The 14403-nt window shown below is 46.7% G+C and overlaps 1 protein-coding gene and 1 long non-coding RNA gene across 15 annotated transcripts in view; one reads left to right on the forward strand and one right to left on the reverse strand.

Moving 5' to 3' along the window:
• The first annotated feature begins 2 nt into the window (after positions 1 to 2).
• On the forward strand, positions 3 to 7298 carry BOD1 (biorientation of chromosomes in cell division 1). 2 transcript variants are annotated; one of them, XR_198355.3, is made up of 4 exons: positions 3 to 450; positions 4198 to 4322; positions 5395 to 5663; positions 6542 to 7298. XR_198355.3 is itself a non-coding variant. In XM_004737584.3 (4 exons), exons 1-3 carry the CDS (start codon positions 214 to 216, stop codon positions 5588 to 5590), a joined length of 558 nt encoding a protein of 185 aa, XP_004737641.2. In that variant the 5' UTR covers positions 3 to 213; the 3' UTR covers position 5591; positions 6542 to 7298. The 2 variants fall into 2 exon arrangements, 1 of the variants encoding a protein (XP_004737641.2); XM_004737584.3 differs by having other exon boundaries at positions 5395 to 5591.
• Positions 7299 to 7444: 146 nt separating this feature from the next.
• Positions 7445 to 14403, reverse strand: part of LOC101688785 — a 246410-nt gene continuing 239451 nt past the window's right edge. For 7 of the 13 annotated variants that reach the window (XR_006605404.1, XR_006605398.1, XR_006605396.1 and 4 more), the window contains 2 exons: positions 13029 to 13335; positions 12529 to 12714 (listed from right to left, as the gene is read on the reverse strand). This is a non-coding gene — a long non-coding RNA (uncharacterized LOC101688785). Of the gene's footprint in view, positions 10800 to 12528; positions 12715 to 13028; positions 13336 to 14403 lie in introns of those variants that run through there. The other 6 variants (XR_006605405.1, XR_006605397.1, XR_006605407.1 and 3 more) reach the window with 4 other exon arrangements.

Raw genomic sequence — 14403 nt, forward strand, 5'->3', positions numbered from 1 at the left:
GGATGGAGCGGGCCGTTTCTACCGCTCCTACCACTACCTCCGCTGCCTCAGAGCCGACCGCCTCCTCCTCCGCCGCCGCCGCCTTCTCCCTCCCTTCCTCCACCTCTCCCCCCAACACCTTCTCCTTGGGCGCTTCTGCCACCTCTGTATGACCCAGACCCTCTGTCCCTGAGAAGTCGTGTTCAGTTTCCTTTGTGGGCCCAGGGCACAGCCATGGCGGACGGCGGCGGCGGCGGGGGCACAGGCTCGGTGGGCGGCGGCGGAGCGGGCCAGGCCTCGGCCGGGTCGGCGACAGGCGCGACAGGGGCCGGTGGGAGCGGCGGCCCCATCAACCCGGCCTCACTGCCTCCCGGAGACCCACAGCTCATCGCTCTCATCGTGGAGCAGCTCAAGAGCCGGGGCTTGTTTGACAGCTTCCGCCGGGACTGTCTGGCGGACGTGGACACCAAGGTATTGGGAGGAAGGGGGTGGGGTTGGGCTGGGCGTGAGGATGGCAGTGTTGCAGGCTGGCTTTTCTAAAGCAGAAAGGAAAACAAAAGATACTTTCGAAAATCTCAGCAGTGAGGTGTTAGACCGCTTGAGGCAGTACAGGAAGCTTTCTGAGTGGTGTACACGTGGGCTGGGCTCCCATCACTGTTAGCTGTGGGACGGTCCAGTCGTTTCTCTGAACTTGGGGACTCAGTACTGGTTTCAGAGCTTAGCTCTTATCTTTCCCAACCTGAGACTTCTTTAAGCCCTTCAGTAACAAACCTCTTGTGTGTTAAGAACATTGGAGAAAGCCAGGTAAGGAAGGGAGAACGGTTTGAATGCAGTCATCAGAACGTTGTATCTATTTGTTCCTTCCTTTTCTCTAGCTCAGTGATTTGCAGGCTTGAACATCCAGTTGAATTAAGATACACTGTGCGGAACCCCATTTTGTACTCCACCGTGGATTACAGGGGGTTTGGTGCCAATTTTAGATCCTAATGCCATAGGTTAACCCCCTAGTAAAATGCTATTTCAGGTTACTTGCCAAAGTCATGGAGATTCAATGAAGTCAGCTGTGTTAAGTGTCAGACATACAGTAGTTGCTGGAATGTTCCATTTTCTCCCTTTTCAGAAGCTTTTCTAACAAGACTAGGGTTAAAGGTTAAAGAGGTTTTGTTACAGAAGTAAGTTCTTGTCTTCGAGAAAATCTGCCTACCTAACATGAAGATCGTGAACTTAAAATTACAATTCAAAGATAGGGAAAGACATCATCCATTTATTCATTGAACATTTATTGGCCTACAGCATGGGGGCTATGTGGATATAGGAACAAGTAAGTCACTACCAGTCCTCAAAGTTTGAACTGTAGGGTAGAAAACTGACATGTAGACCAAATGGTATATACGCTACATGGTGTTAGAAGTGCTTAATATTTAACGTTTAATTTTCCTTATTTAAAGGTCTCAGATATGTATCAGCTGAGCTTCCACCTTTCCTAGGACTCTGGATGCTCTCAACTTCCATCATAAGCTCTTCCCTCCTATCATTTTCTGTTTTATGTGTCTAAGTCAATGTAGTATGCGTGTTATTTTTATTTTTATTTATTTTTTAAGAGATTTTATTTATTTGACAGAGAGAGAGACAGGGAGAGAAGGAACGTAAGCAGGGGGTGTGGGAGAGAGAGAAGCAGGCTTCCCGCTGAGCAGGGAGCCTGATGCAAGGCTCGATCTCGGGACCCTGGGATCATGACCTGAGCTGAAGGCAGGTGCTTAACAACTGAGCCACCCAGGCACCTCATGCATGTTATTATTTTTTTTTTTAAGATTTTATTTTTTTATTTGACAGAGATCACAAGGAGGCGGGGGGGGGGGGAGGCAGGCTCCCGCTGAGCAGAGAGCCCGATGCAGGGCCCTATCCCAGGACCCAGGAATCATGACCTGAGCCAAAGGCAGAGGCTTTAACCCCCTGAGCCACTCAGGTGCCCCTGTGCATGTTATTTTTAAAAGAAAGAAAGAAAAGTAGTATTGTAAAGCTGTTGGGGGAAGAAGAGTTGGAGCCTTCCCCACATACATCTTAAATATTCCTTCCATTAGTCACTGGGTGGTTTTAATTCTGGAAGCATGTTTTCAGTCACTGTGGCTTTAGCTCCATGGTTCTCAGTGTGGCTCTTGGATCTGCAGCATCAACATCACCTGAGAACTTGTTAGAAATGTATATTCTTGGACCCCTTCCCAGACTGCTGAAATATTTCGAGGAAAGTGTACTGATGATGTTGTAATTTACTTTGCATTGTACCTAAAATACAAATAAATAGAACAAACTGTGAGGTGAATCAAGTGAGGGATAGATAATACAATAGAATATTCATGGCAGGCCCATTCTGTCCTTTCACTTTAAGAACTGAAGGGATGATTCTGTGTTGCCAAGATCTGTTCAGGTTTGGTGGTGACCTTTGTTGTCTTTTGTTATTTTTCAGTAAACAGTAACTATCATTTCAAACCAGGTGACTTACTTGGAATAGTAGAAAATCTAGTATCAGGATGCATAGTTCTGAGTGACAAATTAATTCCAGTTTCTTTAAGCAAAGTGGTGAATCTGTTGATTGGGCACCCCAAGAAAGGACTGATTGAACAGGCTGTCAGAAGAGTAGCAATGCATTTGGAACCAGGGATGCTCCACAAGGTGTCTTTCATCTCTGTTCTTCATAATAGCTATTGTCTTGTCACCGCAGAGCAGCGTCATCCGTTCGGTTACTCCTACTGTGATTACATCTTACCTCTTCTTCCTCTAGAAAGGGACTCTCAATCCCTGTTCTGAAAATCCCAGGGAACATCAGCATTGTCTTAGCGTGGGTCAGGCACCCCATTTGTGGTCAGGAGAACATGGCACTCTCTGTCCTGCCCTTGTGAGGAGAGGAAGGAGGAGTTGCTAGGTAGATAGTACATGGGTGTTTGTCAGTTCCCTAGGACTTTGGCAAGAGCACACCTGTAGAGTTAAGCCTGCTGATTTCGTTGTCGATTTTTACCTCTGACTGCTAGCAGACTTTTGCCACAGTTAAAACTGCACGATGAAGCAAATCGTGGTGACTTATGATGAGCATTCATCTTCATGCTGATAGGGCTGCAGGTCAGCTAAAGTTGAGCTAATCTAAGTGGGCTTCTGCTAGATGGTTCAGGTGACCTGGGCTTGGGTTTAGCTTGGCTGCATACAAACTCATCTTAGGTCCCGGACATGCCCTCATAGAGGGTCACCAGAGCACAAGAACCAAGCCAGACAGAGGATGACCGCATTTAAGGCTTCTTGTCACTAGCACCCCATTGACCAGACCATGTTGCATTGCTGAAACTCAATGTCGTTGGGGTAGAGAAGCAGTCTCTGCCCAGGCAGAGGGAGGCAGGGGTGATGCCTAGCAGCAATGCACATTATTATACCTGGTTTGATCATACCAGAAGGTCTTAGAGGCTAAGAATACAAATTCCATGTGTTCACCACTTCCTTCTAATTTTGTCCTGATCATAGTTGGGTCTAAAATCAACTCTAAGCCAATAAGAGCCTCAAGCGCCATTTTTGGCCATAAGCTGTGCTTCCCCTCAGCCTTTCCAACTGTTCCATAGGCTTTGACCTCAGTCTCCATTCTCACATCGTGCCGACATTCGCGTAGCCCTTCATTTTATGTGGTGGGCTTTCCTGAGCCCTTATTTGTTGCTTGGGATACCCTGTGAGATAAGTGGGATGGTAACATTTCAGGTTTACCGATGGAAATAACTGAGACTGAAAGGTTGGTGACTTGTTGAAAGTCAGACAGCCAGTTAGTCATGGTGCCCGGCTAGAGCCCAGTTCCTCTGATTCAGAAACAGACTAATCCTAACCTTGAATTTACCACATTTTGGCCATGTGGGCAAGTTGTTTCCCCTTTCTAAGCATGAATTTCTAATCTCTTCAGTGGGGGCAGGAGAGTTAATAGAGTCTCCCTGTACTGTTACTTGGAAAGTAAATGGGATGATAAGGCATCTGCTAGCCTTGTGCCTGCCCACTGTAATGTTAGCACTTTGTTGCTCATTAATTCATGCTCTTCTGGGCCTCAGGGCCGTCTTCATCATCATGATAGAAGTGTCTTTAGGGGCTTGAGACATCTACATTTCTGTGGAAAGCCGTATCCTTGAATGACTGACTTCTAAAATTTTGGTGCATATAACTTCTTACCTTACCTCTTTTTTAAAAATGTTTCAGCCAGCTTACCAGAACCTGAGGCAGAAAGTGGATAATTTTGTGTCAACACATCTGGACAAGCAGGAATGGAATCCTACAATGAACAAAAACCAGTTGCGAAATGGTCTGAGGCAAAGTGTGGTTCAGTAAGTAATCAGAATTAAGAGTGAAAAGTACTCACCGCTGGAGGCACAGAAAAGCTGATAGGTGTTATTAACTGGTCAGGATGGATGGTACTTTACAGAAAATCACATGCACACGTCGCAGCAGTCCACCCCTTTATTAAAGTTAAGGTTCAAGTAATCAAAGGACTCAACTGACATTCTTGCTAGTTTATCCAGCCTCCATAGGTCTCCTGTGTAAACTCGACCAGGTGCCTCGAAAGATACTCCAAATTACGAAACATGATTCCCGGCTTGCTTGAAGTTTTCAGTGTAGTTGGCACACACCTGGGCGTTTTCTACCAAGATAGCAGTGTTTGGATCTTGGGCGAGAGGTCTAAAGTATAAGGGCAGCTGTCAGGAAGACCTGGAGTCTTATTAAAGCATGTCTTTCGGTCACAAACTGAACCTTAGTTAACAAGGTGCTGCTGCTGGCTCATCTAGGTGACTTCTTAGTGTTACTGGGCCCAACAGCAGAGGCCGGTCATGGCATCTGGCTTTTTCTAATCTGCTTGCGGTCCTTTTTTTGGTCTTATTACTAGCACTCAAGTTCAGGTCTTGATCCACTTGGCTCTTCTAGGATGTCTAAAAGCTTGTGAAGCCTACCTCCTTAGAAATAGAAATATCAGGAAATTATGCTGAGTGAAAAAAGCCAGTATCAAAAAAAGATGTGTGGTGCCTATTCCATATATGTCACATTGGTGAACAATGACAGCGCTGGAGACCAGATCAGGGGTTGCCTAGGGCTTAGGGGCAGGAGGTGGTAGGGGTGAGTGTGACCTGAAACGGGTCACACCAGGGGTTGCTGTGGTGGCTGAGGAGAGCTCTTCATTGTGGGGGTGGTCACCTGAAGTCACTCCTGTGCTGAAATGGCACAGAGCTGCCTGTGCAAACACACAATGGTGTCTAGCCCCATGTGTGAAAACTAAGGAAGGTTGAATCGTACTGGTGTCGTTTTTCCAGTTTTGATGTTGTACTGCAGGTATGCATGGTGCAAATAGGTCGCTGGGTGGAGGGTGCAGGGACCTTCAAAGAGTGGTCTCTTTGTCTCCACAAGGTCAGGGATGTTGGAAGCTGGAGTGGACAGAATCATTTCTCAAGTGGTGGATCCCAAACTAAACCACATCTTCAGACCACAGATAGAAAGAGCAATTCACGAGTTCCTGGCAGCCAAGAAAAAAGAAGCCGTGCCCGCACCCCCTCCGGAGCCTGAGAGCCAAGAGCCCCCAGCTCCCTCCCAGGATGCTTCCTAAGGTCCAGTATCCCGTCTTTTGTCCAGGAGCATTCATCTCTGGCTTGTAGATATATAAAATGGATAGAAAAGGGGTAAGCCACTACTGGGGATCCTGTTCTTTATTCAAAAAAAGCATTTACTGCATATGGACTTGAGCTACTATTCAAGAGTCTCTCTTTTACTGAAAACTAATGGGGAGCATTCTCCTGTGTTAGTGTGATCTTCTGTGCCCCTGGAGCTAAACATGTACGCTGTGAATAGATACTTCGTTAGAGACCAACAGGGGTGATTGTTGTGCACAAGAGAAATTCAAATGAAAGTCCTATTTTTCTGAAATTGATTAAATGAGTCTTATGCCTAGACATGAATTCAGCTTGAGTTTGCAATTTCAATATAAAATCAAACACGGTATTCTAAAAAGACATCCTAAACGGGACTCACAGACTGCTTTAAGCCCCGCTGGATTTCCTTGTGTTTAGAGATTGGAGTTCAACGATGTCAGTCACCATAGTATTCTTCTGTTATGTGCATTGTCCCTTCTTATTATGTTTGGGATTTAATTAATCTTAAAAGTCAGCTACAGATCCACAAAGCAATGCTTTTTGCAGGCTTTGAGACATTAGTAAATGTGGGCAGTGACCAGCAGATAAGCAGTGGATTCTTACCTAGCCACTGTTCGTCACCTGTCCCCTCATTCCATTTTGGTGTTCTCTCTGTAAGCGTCGTTAAGATGTTTCTTATTTATGATGGGAAGGCATCAGTGAGTGAACAGAACAAGAGCATAAGCTTGTGGGGGGCAGTGCCTTAAGGGGGAGGGGTGTCTTATTTGTGCCTGGACTGGGGGAAAAACTCAATTCCATTGTGGAATATAAAACATTACCTGTCTTTCTAGTTTAACTGTAAATTCCTTTAGGAAGGTAAAATTAAATGTAGTCTCTTTCAAAAAACATCTTCATCTGATTCTCTTTAGAGTGTGTCTGACACCATTGGAAGCTCCATTGAATTGACCATGAAGAAATGGATTTGGTTACCTAAGAGTACAACTTCCGAATGAAGACAGGCTGAGGTCATCACTGATTTCAACATTCAGCCTTGACTGTGGGGCAGTGTCCAGATGGAATGGGCCATAATGGAGTTGACCGTGTTGTCCCCTCATGGTGCTGCTGTCTGGTCAGCCTGCCAAAGGGGATGACACCCAACATACACTACAGAGATGTAAAGAAACACTACATCAGTCCGGGGTTGTCCTGAAACAAATGTTTATACTTGAACTTGGAGACTGTGTGGATTTTAGGGTTTGTGCTCGGGGATCCCTAGAGGGGCTATAGCTACAGTGAAGGAACATAACCAGTTCCAAAGACGCAGTTTCAAAGAATGACAGTAAAGGTTAGCATGGAGTAGGAATTAGTGCTTATTTGTCAACTAGAGTGTATAAGCCATTAGCACCAACTAGCTCTAAAGTTGTCATGACCCTTTTGTACGTGAACCTTGTAGCTTCGGTTTCCTTTGCCTGTAAGAGGACCATAGGATATGTGAGGAAGTGCGGACAACAGGTAGAAGGAAAAACACCTGCAGGCTCTCCGTCCAGGTCTGCTGCTTATCCTGCAAGGGCTAGTGAGCTTGGGTGTGTTTGTTTTATTCTCGTGTTTGTGTTTTTTAGAAGAGTTGAATGATTAATAAATAGCTTAAGTTTTGTAATAAAATGATTTGATACTCTGAAGCCTCAACTGAGTGTAGCCTCCAAGACTGTGAGCCTGTGAAGAGTAACCTTTGTCCTCTGCCTGCTGTTCCCTGCCCACATGTGAGTAGTGGTGGGGACGGGGGATGAGCAGAACTCAGAGCTGCCCACGCCCTGAAGCTAGTGGGTAATACTGGAAGTGAGCAGGTGGTCCCACTTCTCCCCTGGACCATGACTGCTGCTCTTCCCTAGTTGTGAGGGCAGAACCATCTCTCTGTGTTTCTCAAGCCTGAGTTTACAGCAGCAGCATCACCCAGAAGTTCTAGGGTGGGATCTGAGCATGTTTCTCACGCTCCAGGGGATGCTTGTGCTGGCCCCAGGCAAACACTGTACTGCAGGCCTTGAATAATATCAGACTCTTATATCCAAGAGTTTGGGTTCCTAGTTGAATCTGTCACTGGATATTATTCATCCAATAAATTGTAACCTATTTAGCTGGTTCCCCGTTAAAATGAACCACCTGCACCTTTACATTTCTTGGCTTATAAGTGAAGCTTGTGGCTCTTATGTCAGATGTTCTGGCATTGCTTTACCCTATTTCTGCCGTTTACCCTGGCTTCTCTTTACTCATCGAGGGCAAATGGGTTCCCGTGCCTTTGGGATTGCTCACTGGCACTGTGAACTAAGGTAAGTACTGAGAGACCCATTTCAGCAGTGCTGCTGAAAGCAGAGTCCCCTACCAGCAGCAGCAGGATCACCCTGGAACTTGCTAGAAAAGCAGCCCCCACCCCAGACCGGATTCTGAGACTCGAGGGGCCCAGCAAGCCCTCTTCTTCAGGTGATTCTCTTCGCCAGAAAAATCATTTTCTCTTTAAGGAAAGTTTTTGGGAAGCTGGTGATGTTGACTGGCAATGACAGTTTAATTGTGATTAGTGTGTAAACCTGTCTCTTCCAGCAGCTCCTGAGGGGTGAGACTATTGAGTTTGTTTTGTTTTTTAATTCCTTGCAAGGACTCTGCTTTGGGGCATTTTGATGTAGGAATGCGTGCATGTGACTTACATCTCCTTGGCTTTCAAAAGAAGTGTCTTCCGAAGAGGAGTTTGGTAAGTAGCTCAGAACGCTGGTGAGAACTCTGCTGAGACTCATTGCTATTTAAGATAGAGGAGGATGTCTGTGGCGACCCGGCAAAGGTCAGGGTCTGGCGTAGGTCTGAGGCTGGCACTGAGGTCTGGGTTTAAAAACTCCCCATCGGGATCAGCGCTGACGGGTGGCCAGGCCCTGCCCCTCTTGGCTGGCCGAGAACAGGGCGGGAAGCAGACAGGACAGCTGGCACAGCCTAACTTTTGTTGGCACTACGTATCGCACCCTGGCCATCACCATACCCATGGAGGAGCCAGGAGGTCAACTTTTATGGTCTTGTCACTAGGGATGGGCTTGGCTCCAAGGCCACATGGTAGTAATTACTCGTCCTCTCAAGTTGGTCACACTGCCTGAGATCTTGCCAGTCTCTCTGTCTCCAGTGTCCAAACTGCCATTTGGCCTTTCTTCCAGAAACGCTGCTTTTGTCAAATCTCTTCCTCACTCTGGAGCCTTTGAAAGGAAGTAGACAAACTAGGCACTGACCAGGTGGCCGATACTTTCTTACACATAAATTTAATTCTCACAACCCTGTTAGGATTTATTCTCCATTCTGTGGATGAGGCAACCTAGACTCCAGTGAAAGAATAACGTACTCACTACACAACTGTCATGTAGGGGAGCAAGGTTTGTACCCAAGCCTCTGGATTTAAAGTTCATGTTGCCTTCCCCACCCTACCCCCTTGCTATTCTGCCTCATTATTACTTAACAAGTCAGACTTGTCAGTCCTTTGGGGTCCACCCTTCATTCCAAATGTAGGCCAAAGTCAAGTCAGCTTGAGCTCTTGCTACATTTCAATGCATGCCTAGAGCTAAAGTGCCCCTCATTCAAACGTCTGTCACAGGGCAGAGCTTGCAAACCCACTCTGCCCTCCAGGCATGTTCTGTTGGCCTTGGAATTGTAACTGTTGTCTGTTGTTCTGTTTTTAATTACCAATATTTCAAAATGGGGAGAATTCCATATAGAGCTCTCTTTCTGCTTCCTAATGAGAAATGTCAAGGTTTGGCAACATACTTGTATTTCTGCAGGACGACAATCCGCCAGAACTCTGTAGCAACTCTCCCACTTTGGATAGCACGTGGGACATGCAGATGCCACTGGCTAGCTTCTCATTTCCATCGCCATGAGGGCCCCTGAGGATGTTGGGGATACTTGCCCTACAGGGTCAACATCCTGTGATGAATATTCAAAACATCTCCAGCTCGACGGCCAGATCTTCTAGACTGATTTTCATGGAGACAAGATTTTCAGCTACCTGAGTTGGGCTCCAGAATTTTCAAGCTTGGAATGGAGTCTGAAGTTCCCTTTCTAACATCTCTCTCTGGGTGTCCATATTGAACCTATCCAAGGATGAGGGAAGGTCACAGAACATCGCACATAGAGGTGAGCTCGGTATAGCTAGGACGCAGACAGAGAACCGGCTCACGATATTCTCAGAAGCCCCTCAGACTCGCCCTGAATGGCAGTCTCGCTAGGGCTGAAGCCAGAAGAGGGCTTGTCTGTGTAGCCTAATTGATGTATGAAGCTTAAAGTCTTCTAAATGAGAGGGTAAAGGGTATTAGAATATGCCACCCCAAAATATGACCACAGGAGTTCAGGATCTGCAATCCCCAAATTTGCCTCTGATACATGGATTACTTAGAGCTGCAGGCACTTGGAAAACAGCAAATATGGGGAGAGGATTTCACTGAAATCCTTTTATTTCCTAAAGGCAGATACCCCAAAAGGAACACAGTTGTCACAGGTCCCCCTCCCTGGAGGTTCATCAGCCAGAAGAAGAGACTAGAAGTCAACAGTGTACCCTGATAAACTTCATCACAAACTGTGATACCTTCCATCTGTTCTTCTAAAGAGCTCTTCATGTTTCCTAAAAATCATTGACTCTCCCTGAAAAGGCTTCCCTACCCCTTCTTCCTTCCCTGTTTAATTTAATCCTGTTTAATTTAATCCTGAATTCCAAGCCACCTCAGGGAGTTACTTCTTTTTCCCTGGGTGTCTCCATGGCGACATGAGGTATACATGTGAAGAAGCTTCTGTGTTTCTTTCATTAACCTTTCTTTTATTACAGGGGTTTCAGCCAAGTACCTGAAGGGCAGAAAGAAAATCACTTCCACCCCTAACAAGAGCAAGAGTTTGGATATGGTAGAAGTCAAACGATGCTCAGGGTGGGATCTGAATGTGGCAAAACTTACGCAGCCCTCTTCAGGGTGTAGCACTTGGTCTATGTGGAGGTGACGCCAAGGGCAGGTGGGAGAACTTGTCACACTCAGCCTGGTCTGGAGTTGTAACAATGACCGTCTCGCAACAATCCGATGAGCTCATACGGTGTGCTGGTTCAAGGCTCAGAATCCGAGTCCTGACTCTGCCACTTGGGCTCTGGGGCAGCATGCGTGACGGTAGATCCTGTTTCTGCTACAGCATATGAACAAAGGAACACCAGAATCTCATCAGCCTCACACACCAAGTTTCTCACACAAAATGGCTATAATTCGGGGCAATGGTCCAGGGCAAGTTGCCTTCAAGGTGACATTTAGCATCCTGGCTGCTTCAAAATTTTAGCCCATCGTCTTAACCCAAGACCTCTTCCATAAGAGCACAGCAGAGGAAGAGAACCACAGAAGGTCTCAGATGAAGGATGAACTGCAAGTGACCCCATGGCGTTCCCTCATAGTCCATTGGCCACAGCTAGGCATGTGGTCACACCTTACTGCAAGGGCACCGAGAGGTACAGACATGCCCAGAAGGAGCAGAGAACCAAATGTGGCTGAGTCCCAGAAGGCTACCTCAGTGTGCCTTCCCGACCCTGAATATGCTTTGTCTTCCCACAGCGGTCCTGCTCCTGGTCCGTGGAAAATGATCTCAAAGTACTATCTAGTGGTCTCAGCCAGCTCGACCAACTCCCAGGAGGTGTCTGCGTTAGCAATTAGGCCTCTCCTCCTCAAACCTCAGAACTAAAGAGAGAAGTCACCTGCCTAATAACCCCCGCCCCCCACCAGTCCTTAACAGGATTAACTAGGAAGGGGAAGACTGGCAGGCCAGGCATCCCCTGTAGGCCCGGCCCAGCCTGCAGTGGCCTCTGGTGCCACCCTCTGGGAGGTTCTTCCATGGCCACGGTGTTCTCCAAGGCACTCTGGCCACACCACACTCCTGGGGAGTCAGAACTGAGAGACTGTTCGGCTTTCTCAATCCCCGTCCTGCTCTAGGTGACCACAGCCCCAAGGGTCATTGTAAGTTTGGAGCGGAGACTTCTGGAGCCTGGGGATCATGGGGGTTTGGGTCAGAATGGCTATCTTATAAACGTAGCAGGAGCTTTACTAGACAGATTCCAACCAGCAACATAAGCCAGAAGCCACACACATAATTTTTAGGGGGACTTGTCTGCTCCCTTGCTCTCATACCTCTCTCTCAATGGAAGCTTTGAGTCTATGGGGTTTCTGTGTAAAAGCTGAGCCTTACACTTTATTCCCTGAGCCATTCTGTCAAGCTGAAAAGTTGGCCAGACCACCACATCCTTATCTGATCGTCGTATGGAGGCCTTTGTCACATATGTGTTCTCTGCATTCACTTCTGATCTCTCTTTCTGGGAAGACCTTGCCACATGCAGGCCACATAACCATAAGATGCTATTAAAAATCCATTTTCCCTCCTCTCCTCTTGAGCCACAAGTTCATTAGGTACATGACCCGCCCCCGAGCTGCTGCTGCCAGGGCGCACCACTTTACAGAGGTTGATCGATGGCCATTTTTGCAGCTTGCAGCTAAACAAATGCCCTGACCAGCCTTACAGTGCCATCTGATTGACTTGTCAATGAATGATGCCCCGACTGGCAGATGTGTCTTCTGACAGATCGGGCTTGCACTTACTGCTTTACCTAAATCAAGCTCTTTATTTTGTAATAACTTAATTCACAGATAGTTAAGAAGGCATAATACCAAGAGTGCCTATGTACATGTCGATATTTACCTTGTTTTTCCATTGGTGACATTTTACAACACAAAAATATAATCCCACATCTAGGACTGCTTTATTTAAAAACAGATGGCTTTTGCCTTTATTTCTGGCTATCTGCACATCAAAATGATTTTGTGAGCTCGTCGGTGCCATGATATTTGAGCTTGCTTTTGCATTAAGACTAGTCATATTTTTTAAATTTTTGTTCATTTAATGATTTGTTCATTCAAAAAAAAATCTTCATTGCACAGTTACAATTATGTCAGACAGTGCCCTTCACCGTAGCCATGAAAGAGGTTGCTCCTCTTCAAATCGCAGATACAGGTCACTGGTTTCTCTGATGTCAGGGGAAGCGGTGTTTGGCAAAGCTGCAGAGCTGACAGGAAGAGGGAGACCGGGAGAAATCCATTGAATTTATCAGCAAGGGCCACAGCAGTCTCAGCTGGGAAGCTAGGGGCTACTGCCAGATGACAGAGCACTGACGAGACAGAGGAGGGATTGGGGGCCCCCCTCCGGCACCTCTGTGGTAATGACGGAGCCATGTGTGTATTTACTTATTTACACAGACAATACTTGTGTGGGGGGAGACTTTCCAAGGGTATGAGTCTCACAGGGAGAAGGTCCTTCCCAGTGTCCCATCTCCAGATACCATCCCAGCAGCAAGGGCCACAGTATGAAGTCCGTACTCACCCCTTCAGAGAAGGCTCATGCAGGCGCGAGCATGCCAGCTCCTACATCTGTCCTCAGCTGGGATGCACTCTACAACTGTCCCCAGAAGTTCCTGGAGAGAAGATGATGGTGGGCTTAGGAGCTCTGAGTGGCCAACAGGTCACAGGTGGGCTGGGGGTGGAGGTGATGGGCAAAATGGCAGCCACCTTCCATGTACAGATGAGATAAGAGGAAGCAGCCTGTTCCGTCTAAATGCTTGCCACATGCAGAGCACTCCAGCCACTTCACTAAAGGGTGTCGCTGCAGGGAGACGGTGTCATTGTCCCCACTGGCAATGAAAGAAAAAAGCACTCACCTGAGACCATCCAGTGACAAGAGTCCAGCCCTGCTCTGTTCATCTCCAAAGCCACACTTTTTTTTTTTAACTACAGCAAAATATACATAAAATTTACTATCTTAACCATTTTTAAGGTCTAATTCAGTAGCATGAAGTCCATTCATGTTATCCCACCGTCGCCACCATCCATCTCCAGAATTTGTACATCTTCCTAAACTCAAACTCTGTCCCCATTACCAGCAGCTCGCCATCCCCCCTCTGCAGACACCATCCAACTTGCCGTCTCTGTCTGCGGTCTCCAGGCACCCCATCTAAGTGGAGCCGTACATATTTGTGCTCTGCGACTGGCTTATTTCTCACTGAGCTCTCCCACCACATCCTCAGACCTCATTTCAGTTTTGCCAGTTGGTCCCAATTGGGTTCTGTGTAGTGAAGGGCTTCAGTTCAGAATCACACATGTACTTAGTGGCCGCATCTCTCGTCTCCTTTAATCTGGAACAGTCCCTCTTTAATATTCCAGGCCAGATCTTTTGTAGAACAGCTATTAAGCTGGGTTCATCTGATGATTACTCATGGTGAGCGTCTAATCCTGCATCTTTGATAGGAACATCCCAGAAGCGATGATGCATTCTGGTCACAGCATCCTATGGGGTGCGTGAGATCTGTCTGTGGCTGATGTTAACTTTGATCACCTGATTAAAGTGGTGCTGGCCACATCCCTCTTTTGTCCATTTGTAATAAGTATTTTGTGGAGAGGGACTTGGAGATTTGTACATGTTCTGCTCTTCATCCAGCATTCATGCCAATGGACAGCTCTGTTCAACCAAGTATCACTCTTGACCACAGCCAACTGGGTATTTGTAATTCCATCCTTCCTTCTACACACATTAGTTGGCATCCTACCATAATAAAAAGCTTTTTCTTGTCCTTGTTTATTGGTTCACTTGTTCATTTCTATCTGTACGGACTCATGGATTCCAATTTTACTCAATGTGTTATACAGTCTGGGGTTATTACCTTGCTTGGCATCAGGTTGTCCCAGATTTGGCTGGTGGGCAG

The sequence above is a fragment of the Mustela putorius genome, unplaced genomic scaffold (genome assembly GCF_011764305.1).
Source record: "Mustela putorius furo isolate JIRA1106 unplaced genomic scaffold, ASM1176430v1.1 tig00000145_pilon_pilon_pilon, whole genome shotgun sequence".
In the NCBI taxonomy this organism is placed as follows: Eukaryota; Metazoa; Chordata; class Mammalia; order Carnivora; family Mustelidae; genus Mustela; species Mustela putorius.

Bases quoted from the DNA above. Each gene is read 5' to 3' on its own strand.
- BOD1 (XM_004737584.3), top strand. From the start codon at position 214: ATGGCGGACGGCGGCGGCGGCGGGGGCACAGGCTCGGTGGGCGGCGGC. The intron at 451-4,197 runs GTATTGGGAGGA...AAAATGTTTCAG, and splicing joins TGGCGGACGTGGACACCAAG to CCAGCTTACCAGAACCTGAG. The intron at 4,323-5,394 runs GTAAGTAATCAG...TGTCTCCACAAG, and splicing joins CTGAGGCAAAGTGTGGTTCA to GTCAGGGATGTTGGAAGCTG.